General features: G+C 40.2%; 1 protein-coding gene across 4 annotated transcripts in view; it reads right to left on the bottom strand.

The window, feature by feature from the left end:
- TRAPPC6B (trafficking protein particle complex subunit 6B) overlaps positions 1 to 18,753 on the bottom strand; it is a 57,703-nt gene that overhangs the window by 37,511 nt on the left and 1,439 nt on the right. For 3 of the 4 annotated variants that reach the window (XM_066277907.1, XM_066277908.1, XM_066277909.1), the window contains exons 2-5: positions 10,542 to 10,609; positions 9,350 to 9,467; positions 7,614 to 7,697; positions 4,001 to 4,094 (exon numbers count right to left, since the gene is read on the bottom strand). In XM_066277907.1, coding sequence (XP_066134004.1) covers positions 4,001 to 4,094; positions 7,614 to 7,697; positions 9,350 to 9,467; positions 10,542 to 10,609 — 364 coding nt within the window. Of the gene's footprint in view, positions 1 to 1,586; positions 2,281 to 4,000; positions 4,095 to 7,613; positions 7,698 to 9,349; positions 9,468 to 10,541; positions 10,610 to 18,753 lie in introns of those variants that run through there. The other variant, XM_066277906.1, reaches the window with a different exon arrangement.

Raw genomic sequence — 18,753 nt, 5'->3', positions numbered from 1 at the left:
GCCTGTACTAAAGCTGGTGACCTCAGGGTTTCGAACCTGGGTTTTTATGTCCCAGGTTAATACTCTATCCACTGCGCCACCACCTGGTCAGGTAGGCTATTAGTGTTTCTTGAAAATATGATACTGTAATCAAATACTAAGTTGAATAAAATTGTATTTTTTCTGGAACCTGTAACATGCCATTAATAAGACATTAATAATAAAAATACACAAAAGAGGATGGATTTACAAAATGTACAATGTGTTCGTAAAGTCATGATGCACTTTTGACTAGTCACAGGAAAGCAACAAAAGACAATAGAAATTTGAAATCTGCACCAAATAAAAGGAAAACTCTCCCAGTTTCATACCTATTCAGTGCAGTTTGATGTGGGCTCCATTTGTTGCCGCAATTTGTACCCCGTAAAGCAGAGACGTTTCTTTAACACTTTATGAACTGTAGTCTTGCTTAGGTGTAATTGTCGAGCACACACATGCACAGATTTTTTAGGGCTCCTTAGGTAGCTATCCTGTATAGCCTCTACAGACTCGTCACTGACTGGTGGCCTACCAGAATGAGGTTTCTCCACCAAACTGCTGGTTTCCTTCAACTGCTTATCCCACCAAGTAATGTTATTCCTAAGTGGTGGTGCTTTGTTATAAACACGCCGATATTCATGTTGCACTTTGGTCACGGATTCAAATTTAGCGAGCCACAGAACACACTGAACTTTCCTCTGTACCGTCCACATCTCGACTGGCATGGCCGTGGGCTGCTCCGCTGTATACACGGTGTTACGTCATCATCTGCACATGCGCACATGCTGCCACATCATCCTACAGAAACTGGGAGGGTTTTCCTTTTATTTGGTGCAGATTTCACATTTCTATCGTCTTTTGTTGCTTTCCTGTGATTGGTCAAAAGTGCACCATGACTTTATGGACACACTGTATTTGATCATAGTACTCATTTTTAAAAGAATACTTTGAAAAACTTGTAGTTTCTATCTAGTTTCTTAATTTTTATGACTCCAATATTTGTGCCATTCCCAGTCTGATGCCTGAGTTGAACTCCCATCTGACAGCTGCACTTTGTTCAGATTGAAAAACAGTTCACCAATCCTGACTATAGGATTCTGCTTTACTTTACTCACTGCATCAGGTTCTGCTGTGGACTGAATATTATGTCCCCAGAAATACATATGCTCAGATCCTAACCCCCAAAGTGACAGTTTAAGGAGGCCAGGCCTTTGGGAAGTGATTTTTAGGCCATGAAGGTAAAGCCCTCTTGAGCAGGATTAGTGCCCCTTATAAAAGAAACCTCAGAGAGTTAGCTAAAACCCTTAACACCACGTGGGGACACTGTTAAAATATAGCCCTCTGTGAACTAAGAAGCAGACCCTCACAGCATACTGAGTTTACCTTCTACCTGTGGGGAAGAGTAAATAAGGGAATAAAGATAAAGAAGTTAGAAACTTCACTAGCACTTCCATGCAAGGGGAGAACAGTTTAAAGCTGAAACTGTAACAGGAGTAAGTATAAAAATTCTTTCCTAAAATACCTTATATTCTTTGGCTCCGGAGCCACTGAATGTACATTTACACAAATCTGTATTTCACTTTAATTACATTAATGGATTGCTCCAGAATTAAGTTCTATTAAAGAGAAATTATGTTTTTGAGCAACTTAGGCAGTGAGATAGGACATTTTTCATACATACATACAATATATATAATGAAATTCTTAAACAGGCATAAAAATTAATAGACAAATTATAAGCAATAAATTAAAAAGTCAAATTTAATGTGCTATTTCCTTTTTTAGTAACTAAACAAACTCATAAAACAAAATCAAAATTTTTTCATTCTTACATAAATGATTCTGACTGGTGCATACTTTTCTTTATGCTAAGTTATCAAACCCTGAGTTTTGCTTCCCCATCTGTGGCTAAATACGCATCACTAAGCAAATAAAAATGTTAAAAATAAGGATCCTACATCTTGGTGTTTATTTCTTTGAAGTCAGATTTTTTCATTCTGAATAGTTTCAGTAAAATATGTTATGTTATCTGCTTTAACTTGGCCTAGGTTAAATTGCTAAAATACAATCTTATTACTGCTTAAGAGTACATATTTCATGGTACAAGTTAGCAAATAGCTTATATCAACACAAATTTCCAACAATGTAATTACATCATTGCTACTTGAAATACTTTATACATGAATAATTTAACTCTTTACACTATTGAAGTTTTGCATTTCAGTATGTTCTACAACTTCTGTATCATCACCTGAAATTTACCTAAAAAGGAAAACATGAAAAATCATTTTGATTTTAGGAAAAAAGAAAACAAGTCTAACATCAGTTTTCTGCTCTATTTAGAAAGTAGTTTTCATAAAAAAAACAAACTTGGCTTGACCAGTGGTGACGCAAAGGATAGAGTGTTGACCTAGGACGCTGTGTTCCTAGGTTCAAAACACTCGGCTTGAGTGCAGGGTTTCTGGGTTGAACCCAAAGGTTGCTGGCTTAAAGTCCAAGGTCACTGGCTCAGCTGGAGCACACCTCCCTACCCCCTGTCAAGGCACAAATGAGAAGCAATCAATGAACAACTAAACAATGCAACTACAAGCTGATATTTATCTCTCTCCCTTTCCATCTCTTTCTCCTAAAAAGAAAAAGAGGCCCTGGCTGGTTGGCTCAGCGGTAGAGCGTCGGCCTGGTGTGCAGGAGTCCCAGGTTCGATTCCCGGCCAGGGCACACAGGAGAGGTGCTCATCTGCTTCTCCACCCCTCCCCCTCTCCTTCCTCTCTGTCTCTCTCTTCCCCTCCCGCAGCTGAGGCTCCATTGGAGCAAAGATGGCCCGGGCACTGGGGATGGCTCTGTGGCCACTGTCTCAGGCGCTAGAATGGCTCTGGATGCAACAGAGTGATGCCCCAGAGGGGTGGAGCATCGCCCCCTGGTGAGCATGCCGGGTGGATCCCGATCGGGCGCATGCAGGAGTCTGTCTGACTGCCTCCCCATTTCCAGCTTCGGAAAAAATGAAAAAAAAGAAAAAAAAAAGAAAAAGAAAAAGAAACTTGTATGTCAAACTTTTCACATTCTTCAAAATATCCATTTTTATGAGATGACTATCTGATTGGTGAATAAGTTGCCTTTTTCTCTGTACTACATTTTGGGTATTTCATTGCTAATTATCATTTCAAATAGATAGGAAATACAGTAAAGCTCAAGTGAATTTTATTCTTTTTTTTTTTTTTAGTGAGACAGACAGACAGATGGACAGCCAGGCAGGAAGGGAGAGAGATGAGAAGCATCAACTTGTAGTTGCATCACTTTAGTTGTTCACTGATTGCTTCTCATTCATACCTGCCTTGACAGAAGAGGTGGGGGTGGTTCAAGCCGAGCCAGTGACCCCTTGCTCAAGCCAGTGACCTTAGGCTCAAGCCAACAACCCTGGGATCACTTTGATAATCCCACGCTCAAGCCAGTGATCCCTTGTTCGAGCTGGCAAGCCAGTACTCAAGCTAGTGACCTGGGGTTTTGAACCTGGGACCTTAGGGTCCCAGGTAGACACTGTCTACTGTGCCACCATCAGTCAGGCTCAATGTTGTTCTTGGTTGGTAGCTCTCGGGGAAAAGACTTTTTGAAAGGAGTTTAGTGATAAAAGACCACTTGGCTTTATTTACCTTTATATAATAAATAAAGTCTAGAAAACATAAAAAAAAAGTTTTTCAATACTACAGGGAAATTTGCTATCTGAAAAGAATACAACTTTTCTTTAAAAGTTAAGAATCATTAAGTTGTCTAATAAATTTGGATTTCTTTCTTAAATCATCATGAATTCAAAAATCATTGAATATAAATATATGCATACTTCATATTACTGCATTAAATTTTAAAATTGGTCAAAGTAAAATAAATGGTTTTAGCATTTTAAATTTCCTCTAAGTTAACAAACAAATAAAATACCAGACCTGAAAAATAACTAAAAACATTTGTAAGCAATGTGAATTCAACTTACAGGCAGGCATTGAAGACACTTCAGCTGTTACAATACTCTTTATCCCCAAGTTTGATAAGCCACCTCTGATTAAGCCACATGTAAATGCTAAATACTAAAAGAAACACAAAAAATGTTTAAAAAAAATTAAGGATTTACTCAAACAGTAAATCTACGGATAAGTATGACATTTAATTAAGCCTTACTATTAAAGTCATTCCTGTTTTTAAAAAAGGGGAGGTTATAAAAGAACTTTTCAAATTACTAAAAATTCTGATTATTAGATTTACCAGCTCCTTATAACTAAATCATGGCACATGACAACCCCTGCCCATTGTGTGCTCCAGTCAAGGAGTCTGAATCGAGTGAGTGACAAAATCAAGCTAGAAACATTTTAGATTTAGTTCTAGAGGCTACAAAAGTGGCTTGTGCTACCTGAAGAATTCTAACCAGACCCTCCCTGTGGAATGATTGGGCTCTTTCTGGCTGATTCTTGTATGTGTCCTGACTAGGGACACAACCATGACATATTAAGACAACACTTTAACCAATTGAGCCACCCAGCCAGGGCTCTTTCTAGCTGCTTTAACTTCCCATGATTCTTGCTTGTTTTCCAAGCCTCTCTCCATCAATTCTATAAGCTAATATTATTCCATTCAAACAGAGTTGGTTTCTGCTTTCTATAACCAAAAATCTTGACATCTATGAGACTTACAGCCTGCCACCACAAAAAATTAGCCAGTTCAAAATATCAATAGTGGTGACATAGAGAAACAAAGAAAGGGACTGAGCTACAGAAGAGAAAGCCAGGACAAGAATGGGAACTAAAAAATTAATAATCCAAGCAATTTTTCATTACCTACATTTCTATATTATATGATATTCAACAATGATAAGTATATATGAATAATATAAAATTTTATCATTTTAAAACATAAATAAATGGGTATTGATAAGCAATTAAATCTAGAGTCACAAAATTTTGAACTGGAAGAAAGCTTAGAGAATGTTTATAATATAGGGATTATTATAACCAGTTTTATTAATGAGGAAACTAAGGTCCTAGTCCAGAGGGATTATGGAACTTAAAAAATGTCACAAACCTGTAAGTCATGGAATTTAGCTTAAATCTAGATTTAGTTGGTCCAAACTCCATGTTCTTTCAACTATACCTATACTGCCTTTGTGTTAGAGAATTTAGCTATGGAAAAATGTGTACAGATAAATAGCAGCTTATATTGTCCAAGATATTTTAATCACTTTGAAGGAACCCTTACATTAAAACTTGTCATCATTGCCTAACCTGTGGTGGTGCAGTGAATAAAACGTCAATCTAGAATGCTAAACTCACTGGCTGAAATCCTGGATTTGCTCAGTCAAGGCACATACTCGAAGCAACTAAGAGTTGATGCTTTCTGCTCCTGCCCCCACCTTTCTCTCTCCTCTCTCTAAAATCAATAAATAAAATCTTAAGGAAAAATAAAGTCAACCTCCTGGCCAGGCGGTGGCGCAGTGGATAGAGCGTTGGACTGGGATGCAGAAGACCAAGGTTCGAGACCCCGAGGTTGCCACCTTGAGTACAGGCTCATCTAGTTTGAGCAAAGCTCACCAGCTTGGACCCAAGGTCGCTGGCTCGAGCAAGGGGTTACTCGGTCTGCTGAAGGCCCCTGGTCAAGGCACATATGAAAAAGCAATCAATGAACAACTAAGGTGTTGCAACACACAACGAAAAACTAATGATTGATGCTTCTCATCTCTCCAGTTCCTGTCTGTCTGTCCCTATCTATCCCTCTATCTGACTCTCTCTGTCTCTGTAAAAAAAAAAAGTCAACCAATGAATGCATGAATAGATGGAACAACAGATGAATGTTTCCCTCTTTCTCATTCCTTTCTCTCTAAAATCAATGAATAAATTTTTATAAAGTTTATAAAAACTTGCCTGACCTGTGGTGGTGCAGTGGACAAAGCATTGTCCTGGAACGCTGAGGTCACCAGTTCAAAACCCTGGGCTTGCCTGGTCAAGGCACACAGGGGAGTTCATGCTTCCTGCTCCTCCCCCCTTCTCTCTCTCTGTCTCTCTCTCTTTGTCTTTCTTTCTCCTCTCTCTAAAATGAATAAAATCTAAAAAAAAAAAAAAAGTAATTCAAAATAAATAGAAGTTCATAAAAACTTGTCATCTTTCTTTAATACTTATGTCTACTTATTTGATTCCTACAGGAGACTGAAAAACAAAAACTACACAACACCCATAAACACAAATATACCTAACACAAAACAGGTATACTTAGAAACAATGTTAACTATGTTTTTTTCTTTTTTACAGAGACAGAGTCAGAGAGAGGGATAGATAGGGACAGACAGACAGGACCGGAGAGAGATGAGAAGCATCAATCATTAGTTTTTCGTTGCAACACCTTAGTTGTTCATTGATTGCTTTCTCATATGTGCCTTGACTGTGGGGCTACAGCAGACCAAGTAACCCCCTTGGTCTAGCCAGCGACCTTGGATCCAAGCTGGTGAGCTTTGCTTAAACCAGATGAGCCCCACGCTCAAGCTGGCGACCTCGGGGTCTTGAACCTGGGTTCTCCGCATCCCAGTCCGACGCTCTATCCACTGCGCCACCGCCTGGTCAGTCAAAACAATGTTAACTATGTTTAAAACAATTTTGTCCATGTAATAAAGGAGATTGTAAATATAAACTCTGAGATCAATAATTTCATTGGCATTTAAATGCAGTGTTTCTTTAATTGGTCACCATAAGCCTACTTAGCTACAATTTATTTTTCTCTTTTTGAGAAAGAGAAGGGGAGGAGAGAGATTAGAAGCATCAACTTGTAGTTGCTTCACTTTGGTTGCTTTTTTAAAATTATTTCTCATATGTGCCTTGACCAGGAGGCTCAAGCCAGATGCCTTGGATTGCAAGCCAGCGACCTTTGGGCGCAAGCCAGAGACCTTGGGATCATTTCAATGATCCTGCACTCAAACTGGTGACCACTTGCTTAATTAAGCTAGCAAATTCACTCAAGCCTATGAGCCCATGCTCTAGCGGGAGATCTCAGGGTTTTGAAGCAGGGCCCTTGGATCCTGGCCCAACATTTAATCCACAGTGCCACCACTGGTCAGGCAGCTACAATTCATTTATTGATTTTCTTCTTTTTTGTGTGTGATAGAGACAGAGGGACAGATAGGGACAGACTGGAAAGGAGAGAGATGAGATGCATCAATTCTTTGTTGCAGCACCTTAGTTTCTCATTAATTGCTTTCTCATATGTGCCTTGACTGTGGGGCTACAGCAGACCGAGTAACCCCTTGCTCAAGCCAGCAACTTTGGGTCCAAGCTGGTGAGCCTTGCTCAAACCAGATGAGCCCGCACTCAAGCTGGCGACCTTGGGGTTTCAAATGTGGATCTTCTGCTTCCCAGTCCAATGCTCTATCCACTCAGGCAGCTACAATTTAATGTAAGTTATTTTAATACAATGACCATCTGTTTCCTATTTCATAAGAAAGTGTTTTTTTTTAAAAAAAAGAAAAACCTGTTTTAAAATCAAAAGTCTGTTGGAACTGGCACTGTACTTTTCCCTATGGTTCTACTCTTTTCATAATAAAAAACCTCAGTCTTCTATTCCATCAATACCTTAGATGCATGTTCTAAGTACTGTTTTCCTGCAGACATCTGAGTAAGCAGACGGAATTTGTTGTCCTGGAGTACATAGATGCCCTGTTCCAAAAAATAGGAAACAAATCCAAAGTCAATGTAGTCTTTAGTCCTTAAAAATTACTTCTTTTATTTAAAACAATTTAAGAGCTTTCTAAGTTATTAAAACTCCTTTCAATTGGTCAAATTTTCTTTAAGTGAAGGAGCTGTACAATGTTCAAGGTGAAAAATTGTTCAGCATTTTATAACAATATTTACTAAGTGCTTTTAGATACTGAAAATACAAAGATACATAAGACATAGTCCCTATCCCTAACTCACAGTCTTAGTGCAAAAGAATCAGATATACATGTCCAGGTGAAATTAGCAGTTATATATTATTAACTCATATCTATGAAACCAATAATCAGTCACTTCTTCCCATTAGTATGTCAAATATTTCAAAATTCAGGTTGATAGTGTTATATGAAAAATTAATTCTATGGAGAGCTACTAAATACAGTCTTTTCATTTTTTATACTTAATGAAAATGCCAAGATCCACTCTAAATATTTTCTTGAGATTTTAAATTCACCATTTTCCATGTAATCAATTAATTTTTATATAATTTTTTTTTTTTTTACACAGAAACAGAGTCAGAGAGAGGGATAGACAGACAGGAATGAAGAGATGAGAAGCATCAATCATTAGTTTTTCGTTGTGCATTGCGACACCTTAGTTATTCATTGATTGCTTTCTCATATGTGCCTTGACCATGGGCCTTCAGCAGACCGAGTAACCCCTTGCTCAAGCCAGCGGCCTTGGGTCCAAGCTGTTGAGCTTTGCTCAAACCAGAAGAGCCCGCGCTCAAGCTGGTGACCTCAGGGTCTCGAACCTGGGTCCTCGGCATCCCAATCCGATACTCTATCTACTGCGCCACCGCCCGGTCAGGCTGAACAAAAATTTTTTTTTTTGTATTTTTTCTGAAGCTGGAAACGGGGAGAGACAGTCAGACAGACTCCCACATGCGCCCGACCGGGATCCACCCGGCACGCCCACCAGGGGCGACGCTCTGCCCACCAGGGGGCGACGCTCTGCCCATCCTGGGCGTCGCCATGTTGCGACCAGAGCCACTCCAGCGCCTGGGGCAGAGGCCAAGGAGCCATCCCCAGCGCCCGGGCCATCTTTGCTCCAATGGAGCCTTGGCTGCGGGAGGGGAAGAGAGAGACAGAGAGGAAGGAGGGGCGGGGTGGAGAAGCAAATGGGCGCTTCTCCTATGTGCCCTGGCTGGGAATCGAACCCAGGTCCCCTGCATGCCAGGCCGACGCTCTACCGCTGAGCCAACCGGCCAGGGCCAAAATATTTTAATAGAAAATTTGACAGCAACTTGGCAATGCAAGACTTATTTAAGAATTAAATCTATTCTATAAATTAGACTTCAGAAATAAAAGAAACCAAATCCTAAAACCTTTACCATTCTGACACTGCTGCTTTTTAAAACTTAAAATAACTTATTAAATTGGGGGAAAGAAACAGCTATTATTACTGATACATGTTCCTTTGTCTTTATTCATTAAATCCTATTAGAGAAAAAAAGTAATGATTTATTAATAACAGAATAGAAGCATTCCAAAGTTGACTAGAAATTATTTGAAGTTTTAAAAAGTAAATTACTAAAATAGGACATTTGTATAAAGTTAAAGGACTAAAAAAAAGGCCTTAATTTATCAAAATACCTGATGATTTGTCCTTAGATTGTCGATTTGTTTCTTGAATACTGTAGTCCAGAAGTCTTTACAAATGAACTTCATGATATCTAACTCATCTTTGAACCTTGCAGTATCTTTTGTAAACCTAAAAAGATCAACTAAAAGTAATACAGTATTTTTCCTCCAAAGAAAGTAAGAGGGGCAAATTGTTAACTCATTTCCAAATGCCAGAACAGCACTGAATACTGACAGTCATAAAGTGATAAGCGCCAAAGTAGATCCCACCTCAATGGACTGACATTCTGTTATACAACATGGGCCTAAAATTGATCTAACAGGAGAACCCAGCAGTAAGCTGCAGTTTTAGGCACAGTTCATTCTAGCACATCAAAAAAAAGCTGAGAATGATCATGGTATTGTTGTATAAAACATAAAGTTCAACTATTCAAATAGTGAGAAAGGAGTACTAAAAAGAACTGTTCTATGAATTGAAAGATGACTGCATGCATTAACATAGATTCTAAGGCAGGGGTCCCCAAACTTTTTACACAGGGGGCCAGTTCACTGTCCCTCAGACCGTTGGAGGACCGGACTATAAAAAAAAATATGAACAAATCCCTATGCACACTGCACATATCTTATTTTAAAGTAAAAAAACAAAACAGGAACAAATACAATATTTACAATAAAGAACAAGTAAATTTAAATCAACAAACTGACCAGTATTTCAATGGGAACTATGCTCCTCTCACTGACCACCAATGAAAGAGGTGGCCCTTCCGGAAGTACGGCAGGGGCCGGATAAATGGCCTCAGGGGGCCGCATGTGGCCCGCGGGCCGTAGTTTGGGGACCCCTATTCTAAGGCATTTCCATCTCTAAGCATTTAAACAAAATTACATTTAGGTTAAAGAACCTATGGACCTTAAGTAGGAAATGCAACAAGATTTTAGATAGTTATTTCAGTACACCAAAAGTTTTTAGGAAAATAAGTCTAAAACATATAAAATTATATATTTTCTTCAAATATTAAAACATAAAAGTTGAATTACTGAGTTAAAATAACATAAGACCTAAAAAAATTGTGAATTAAAGAACAAAGAAGAAATTAAATTTGAGAATTTGAAATTAAAGTATTTCAAGTTTTATAAAATTTTTTGAAATGGATCATCTTTGTTTATAGCCTACCTGAAAGGAAATTTTCAAATCCAGACTGCTCACCTTTCTATTAATCCTTGTCCCACTCGGAACCCCATGTTTTCCAGCTTGGTAATACAGCGTCCATTTTCCTATTTAAAAAAAATACCTGTAATAGCTTTAAATACTTTTAGAATGCCAGAATGTTGGTATTCAAAATTGTTTTAAAATGCTGGCTAAAAAAATTAATGTAAACATTTGTGCTTTCTTCACTGAAACATTATAAGAAAAAGTAAATTTTCTTAGTACTAATCAGTTTCATAAGGCAATAAGATAAATAGGGAACTGTTACTTATTATTTTTCAGAAATGCTAAAGCCTCTGCCCCAACTTTTTTTCTACATTTCAACAATTATTCTTCTCTCTTCAGTTATAAAACTTGGTATTGGGAGCATCTGAGATCTTGCTTCCTGGCAATTGTCCTCAGTTTTGGCTCAAATAAACCCTTATAAAATTCTCTCTCTAAAATGAAAACAAAAAATCTTGGTATTGCCTTTGACTTTTTTCTATCAGTCATTTGCTTTGTGCTGTCACTAAGTTCTATTGTTCCTTGCTTCAAAATATCTCTTAGAGTCATTTCTAGTTCGCAGTGGGTCTAAGTTGATGACCCCACCATCCTAAGCCTGGAGGAATGCAAATGCTTTGCTCTTCCTTTGACAATCTCATCCAATCTTAAGGCTTTAAATACTATCTCTATGCTGAAGACTCCCAAAATCCACTGGATGACCTACAGAGACCTTTACAATCTGGACCTATGTACCTCTTGAATCCCAACTTTCTACTCTCCTTCACTCAATCTACTTCAGCTGGACTGGTCTCTTGCTGGCCTTAAACATGCCAGACATGCTCTTATCTCTGCATAGGCAGCTCTTCCTCCAGATACTCACAAGACCAACTTTCTCGCTTCAAGTTACCACTCACATGTCACCACCTCAAATGAGGCCTACTTTAACCATTTCTTTAAAATTGCAACATCATTCCCCTTCAGCAACTCTCTATCCTAGTGATTTTCAAGTCCAGCAACACTGGTATCACATGGAAAATTGTAAAAATGCCAAATTCTGTAATCCCATCACTAATTTACTTAGTGATATTAGTAATCTGTTTAAGAAACCCTCTAAAAGTGATCTTGATCCTGGCCAGTTAGCTCAGCATAATCCTGGCATGTGAAGGTTACAGGTTTGATCCCCACTCAGGGCACATACAAGAATTAACCAATGAATGAATAACTAAGTGGAACAAAAATTCAATGTTTTTCTCTCTTTCAAATCAATAAAATTAAATAAATAAAAGTGGTTCTGATACCCTATCCCACTTCCCTGCAAGCTGTCTCCAAAGAAGTTCTTTCACCATTTAAAGTACTACTTATACATTTTACTAATTTTATATTGCCACGTCCCTCCATCCCCACTCTCTGCTAGAAGACAATTCCAAAAGGATAGACATTTTTAAACTTTCTTAAGCCTGTTTGTCTCCCACTAAGTAGTACACTACAGGCCTCATTCTTTGTTAAACTTTCTTCTAAGGAACCACGTACTCCACTTATGGTGTTGTGATTACTAAATCTGTATTTCTAGTACAGACTTTATTGGACATAGCCATCTAGAGGTCCCACAGGCCCCTCAAAGTAGGTATATCCAGCCTGCTTTTCCTCCAGAATTCCCTAACTTCATTAATGGCATCACTGTCCACCTAGTTACTCCAACCAGAGAACTTCCATTTTCTACATCCCTTTGCTCTCAGCCTCTCCATACACACTGCAATCTGGTCCTGTGGAGCCTAGTATCTACCTGTTTTCCAAAATACATCTCTCTTCATCCTACAGTGTAAATTAGCCCTTATCATTTCTCTCTTAGTTTTCAGTCAGCCTTCCAACTCTAGTTTTTTCTTCCTTTGATTTATTTTCTATATTTCTGGTATAGACTTTCTGAAAAATAAATCATCTTATTTCTCTATTGGATCTTTCAGTATTCCCCCCCTTTCTTCAAAAGCCCCCAAACTCGTAGCATTATATTATGTGCCTTTCCTTAAATGATCTCTAACTACATAACCAGAATCACGAATAGCCACAAATCCACAAACATCCTTCCCTCTACTACTCTGAAATTTCTGCAGCAACTCCACAGTTCCATGCTTTCTTCTGCCTCCATGCCTTTGTATTAATAAATGCTGCTCCCTAAACTGCACATTCTATAAATTCAGCTGAAGTACAGTGGTCCCTCGTCTATCACGGGGGTTAGTTTCCAGAAAATCCACGAAGTAGCAACCTTATATTTACTATTTATATATATTTTAAGGCTTTATAAACCCTCCTCACACTCTTATAAACCTTTTCCATACTATTATTAACCTTTCCCACGCTCTTATAAACACTTCTTCCTATGCTCTTAAACACTTTCTAAATAATTAAGGTATATAAAAATACCTATATACTACAGAGTCCCATGATATAGCGAATAATCCGCGATACAAAATTAGATATATACAATTTAAAAATCCGTGATACAGTGAGACCACGAAAAGTGAACCATGATATGGCAAGGGACGACTGTATCACATCCTCCCAGAAACCTTCCCTGACACTCCTTTGGGCCCTATGCTGCCATAACACCCTGTACATAGATTTATCATTGTACATATCACTGTGCTTCATTTTCTTGTTATTCTCCATACTCATTATCAAGCATGCTCAGGTGCAATGAGTATGTCTAAGTCATGATGCTCTTTGTAAAACAATCTAGTCTGTAGAATCACCCAGGAACATAGTGATTAGCAGGAAATATGCTTATATACAGGGTGGAGCAAAGTATGTTTACAGTTGTATATGAAACAGTTTATTCTTGTATTATTACTTATTAATTATTGTATTTTTTTTTTTTCTTTTTTTTTTTTTTTTGTATTTTTCTGAAGCTGGAAACGGGGAGAGACAGTCAGACAGACTCTCGCATGCGCCCGACCGGGATCCACCCAGCACGATGCTCTGCCCCTCCGGGGCGTCGCTCTGCCACGACCAGAGCCACTCTAGCGCCTGGGGCAGCGGCCAAGGAGCCATCCCCAGCGCCCGGGCCATCTTTGCTCCAATGGAGCCTTGACTGCGGGAGGGGAAGAGAGAGACAGAGAGGAAGGGGGGGGGTGGAGAAGCAAATGGGCGCTTCTCCTATGTGCCCTAGCCGGGAATCAAACCCGAGTCCACCGCACGCCAGGCCGACGCTCTACCGCTGAGCCAACCGGCCAGGGCTGTATTATTTTCCATAGAAACTGTAAACCTACTTTTGCCTTACTCTGTATGTAGACATTCTCAGACTATGATCACATGAGCTTTTAAAATAAGCTGTAGTGGCCTGACCTGTGGTGGTGCAGTGGGATAAAGCGTCAACCTGGAACACGGAGGTCGCCGGTTCGAAACCTTGGGCTTGCCCGGTCAAGGCACATATGGGAGTCGAAGCTTCCTGCTCCTCCCCCTTCTCTCTCTCTCTGTCTCTCTCTCTCTAAAGAATCAATAAATAAAATAGTAAAAAAAAAAAAGCTGTAGTGCCTGACCAGGTGGTGGCGCAGTGGATAGAGAGTCGGACTGGGATGCGGAAGGACCCAGGTTCGAGACTCCAAGGTCACCAGCTTGAGCGTGGGCTCATCTGGTGTGAGTAAAAAGTTCACCAGCTTGGACCCAAGGTCGCTGGCTCGAGCAAGGGGTTACTCGGTCTGCTGAAGGCCCATGGTCAAGGCACATATGAGAAAGCAATCAATGAACAACTAAGGTGTCTCTTTCCGTTCCTGTCTGTCCCTGTCTATCCCTCTCTCTGACTCTTGTTCTGTCTCTGAAATAAATAAATAAAAATTAAAAAAAATAAAATAAAATAAGCTGTAGTAAATACCTTCCGCTGTTACTGCTGATTCATTCCCTTTGGCATCTGTGAGTGCTCAGTAGCATGCACTAAATTTTTAAGAAAATTAAATTTGACAGTATTTTATTCATTTACTTTTCTAAAAAACCTATTCTCCATAAATTGGTAAATATCCAATTATTTACTTAATTCCTCTTTAACATAACTTGAAAATCATTGATTTGGAGGGTGAGAACATTGGTTCTTTCCTTTATTTCATTTCAAAACTTAGGACTTTTTATCTAAAAAGATATAATAAAAACCATCTGTGGATGACAGGATTAGTTTCTTTTACAGTTTTTTATTATGAAAAATCTGAAGCACATTCCAAGTAGAGACACTAACACAAGGAACTCTCTGACACCCTATTCCAATATGAATTGTAATTATCTAGACTGTCATGTAACTTTTTTTTAATGACTTTATTTATTGATTTTAGAAAGAGAGAGAGAAAGAGGTAGGGGAGGAGCGGGAAGCAGCAACTTGTAGTAGTTGCTTCTCATATGCGCCTTGACTGGGTAAGCCCAGGATTTTGAAACAGCAATCTCAGTGTTCCAGGTTGATGCTTTATCCACTGTACCACCACAGGTTAGGTGTACCATAACTATAAAAATCATATCATTTAAATGCACTTTAATTTTTTCCCCCACATAAAATGCAATAGGAAAAGTTATTTTTAGTTTGGTTTTTTTTTGTTTTTGTATTTTTCTGAAGCTGGAAACGGGGACAGTCAGATAGACTCCCGCATGCGCCCGACCGGGATTCACCCGGCACGCCCACCAGGGGGCGATGCTCTGCCCCTCTGGGGCATGCTCTGTTGCAACCAAAGCCACTCTAGCGCCTGGGGCAGAGGCCAAGGAGCCATCCCTAGCACCCAGGCTATCTTTGCTCCAATGGAGCCTCGCTGCGGGAGGGGAAGAGAGAGACAGAGAGGAAGGAGAGGGGGAGGGGTGGAGAAGCAGATGGGCGCTTCTCCTGTGTGCCCTGGCCAGGAATCGAACCCGGGACTTCTGCACGCCAGGCCGACGCTCTACCACTGAGCCAACCGGCCAGGGCTTTTTTTTTTTTTTTGTATTTTTCTGGTTATTTTTAGTTTAAATCAGTGATTTCAACCTTTTTCATCTCATGGCACACCTAAACTAATTACTAAAAATTTGTGGCACACCAAAAATATATTTCTTGCTTATTTGACAAAAAAAATAGGTACAATTTTTACTTATTCAAATCAGATGACTATTGTTGCATTGGATATTATCATTTTTTTATTTGACAATCTAAGGGAAAAGAGGTCAGTGTCCATGACTAAACAGTCAGGTATTGCATGTTTTAAAAATTCTTGCAGCCCTGGCCGGTTGGCTCAGCAGTAGAGCGTCGGCCTAGCGTGCGGAGAACCCGGGTTCGATTCCCGGCTAGGGCACACAGGAGAAGCGCCCATTTGCTTCTCCACCCCTCCACCGCGCTTTCCTCTCTGTCTCTCTCTTCCCCTCCGCAGCCAAGGCTCCACTGGAGCAAGGATGGCCCGGGCGCTAGGGATGGCTCTGTGGCCTCTGCCTCAGGCGCTAGAGTGGCTCTGGTCCCAACATGGCGACGCCCAGGATGGGCAGAGCATCGCTCCCTGGTGGGCAGAGCATTGCCCCATGGTGGGCTGCCAGGTGGATCCCGGTCGGGCGCATGCGGGAGTCTGTCTGACTGTCTCTTCCTGTTTCCAGCTTCAGAAAAAAAAAATTAAAAAAAAAAAAATTCTTGCAGCACACTGATTGAAAATGCATTGTTTGCTTCCTTTATAAATGCAATACTATAGGCACTGGCCGGTTGGCTCAGCGGTAGAGCGTCGGCCTAGCGTGCGGAGGACCCGGGTTCGATTCCGGCCAGGGCACACAGGAGAAGCGCCCATTTGCTTCTCCACCCCTCCGCCGCGCTTTCCCTCTCTGTCTCTCTCTTCCCCTCCCGCAGCCGAGGCTCCGTTGGAGCAAAGATGGCCCGGGCGCTGGGGATGGCTCTGTGGCCTCTGCCCCAGGCGCTAGAGTGGTTCTGGTCGCAACATGGCGACGCCCAGGATGGGCAGAGCATCGCCCCCTGGTGGGCAGAGCATCGCCCCTGGTGGGCGTGCCGGGTGGATCCCGGTCGGGCGCATGCGGGAGTCTGTCTGGCTGTCTCTCCCTGTTTCCAGCTTCAGAAAAATGAAAAAATAAAATAAAATAAAAAAATATATAAATGCAATACTATAAACAATCTAATAACTTTAAAAAAAAAAATTGCTGGTTTAAATGATTCAAATCTTGTGAACTTCCTTTCTCATATATGACAAACACACCTCTTAAAATGATCAATCGTGATTACAACAGCTCTGTTTTGTTTTTTGGAGGGTTAATACATTAGAAAAATAAGGATTTAAAAAATATATGGCGTCGACCTGGAAATGCTGAGGTCGCCAGTTCAAAACCCTGGGCTTGCCTGGTCAAGGCATATATGGGAGTTGATGCTTCCAGCCCCCCCCCCTTCTCTCTCTCTGTCTCTCCCTCTCCTCTCTAAAATGAATAAATAAAAAATAAAAAAAAATTAAAGCCTGACCAGGCGGTGGCGCAGTGGATAGAATGTTGGACTGGGATGCCGAGGACCCAGGTTCGAGACCCCGAGGTTGCCTACTTGAGCGCGGGCTCATCTGGTTTGAGCAAAAGCTCAAGGTCGCTGGCTCGAGCAAGGGGTTACTCAGTCTGCTGAAGGCCCGCGGTCAAGGCACATATGAGAAAGCAATCAATGAACAACTAAGGTGTCACAATGAAAAACTGATGACTGATGCTTCTCATCTCTCTCCGTTCCTGTCTGTCTGTCCCTATCTATCCCTCTCTCTGACTCTCTCTCTGTCTCTGTAAAAAAAAAAAAAAAAAAAAAAAAAAAATATATATATATATATATATATATATATATATATATATGACTTTCCTGGGAAAGAGCTAGAAAAGAGAAAGAAAGTAGAGGGAGAAAATGAAGAGAACTGATTGTACATGTTGGGGGTTGGTGGGAACAGGGATGGAATGATAGAGTAAAGGGGATATGATACTAATTATTCCATGGGGAAAAGGAAGGCTAGCTTTGCACAAACAGCAAACATCAGTTACTCAGCATTTAACACAGATGCTAAACATTAATAACTATTGGTTGCTGACGATGATAAAGTCAAATTCGTAACTTGGAAAAAAGCTCTATTACAGATGGATCTGAATAACAATAAAATTTGCTTCATTTCCAGCCCTCTTCCTGGTGTCTTCCTAATGATATCTCCCAATGAATGCATCATGCCTATCTGCTGTAAACTGAATGTTTATGTCCTCTATAAATTCATATATGAAATCCTGCCTGACCTGTGGTGGCGCAGTGGATAAAGCGTCAACCTGGAAACGCTGAGGTTGCCGGTTCAAAACCCTGGGCTTGCCTGGTCAAGGCACATATGGGAGTTGATGCTTCCTGCTCCTCCCCCCCTTCTTTCTCTCTCTCTCTCCCTCTCCTTTCTATAATGAATAAATAAAATCTTTTAAAAAAAAGTTTAAAAAAAAAGAAATCCTAACCCCCAATGTGATGGTATTAGGAGGTGAGACCCTTGGGAGGGGCCTTTCAAAAAGAAATGCCCAAAAGCTAGCTAGCCCCCTTCCGCCATGTGAGGGCAGAGAAAAGACAGCCATCTATTAACTAGGAGTAGGCCTTCATAACACAGGGATTCTGCTGGCACTTTGATTTTGAACTTTGCAGGCTCCAGAACTGTTAGAAGTAAGTCTGTTGTTTGTAAGCCACTCGGTCTATGGTATTTTTTTACAGCAGCTGGAATGGACTAAGACACCATCCTTCTTGTAGTTTACAAACTGGCAGCACTTCTTCCTGAATATCCTATAGGCATCTCAAAATTTCAACCTGTCAAAAAATAATTCATTATCTTCATCTCTTTCTTCTTTATTCCTTTCCAACCAACCCAGCTGTTCAAACTAAAATCCTGTGGATAATTTTCAACTCTTACTCTTATACCAAATCCCCAGAGATTCTACCTCCTATTTCTCAAACTTGTTTGCTTCTCTTCTGTCAGTGTCTTAATTCAGATCTTCATCATCTCCTGCCTGGGCTCCTGCAATAAATGCATCTTCTCACTACGGGGATCTTCCCTCACTAGCTAGCCCCTCTTTCTAAAACACAAATGTGCCATGTCATTCCCCTTCTTAAAAATCCTTTAAATCTTCCACTGAGAAGGTCCAAATTCTTTAATGATACAAGGAAGGTTCTTTAGTTTCACTCCACCACTCAGTTTAGTCACAATGAAATACTTGAGCATATTTAAATACTTTACAACCAACCTTTCATATCTTTATG

Source organism: Saccopteryx bilineata, chromosome 4 (genome assembly GCF_036850765.1).
Source record: "Saccopteryx bilineata isolate mSacBil1 chromosome 4, mSacBil1_pri_phased_curated, whole genome shotgun sequence".
Lineage (NCBI taxonomy): Eukaryota > Metazoa > Chordata > Mammalia > Chiroptera > Emballonuridae > Saccopteryx > Saccopteryx bilineata.
Note: the sequence above shows the minus strand (reverse complement) of the source record. Positions and strands in the feature narration are given on the sequence as shown.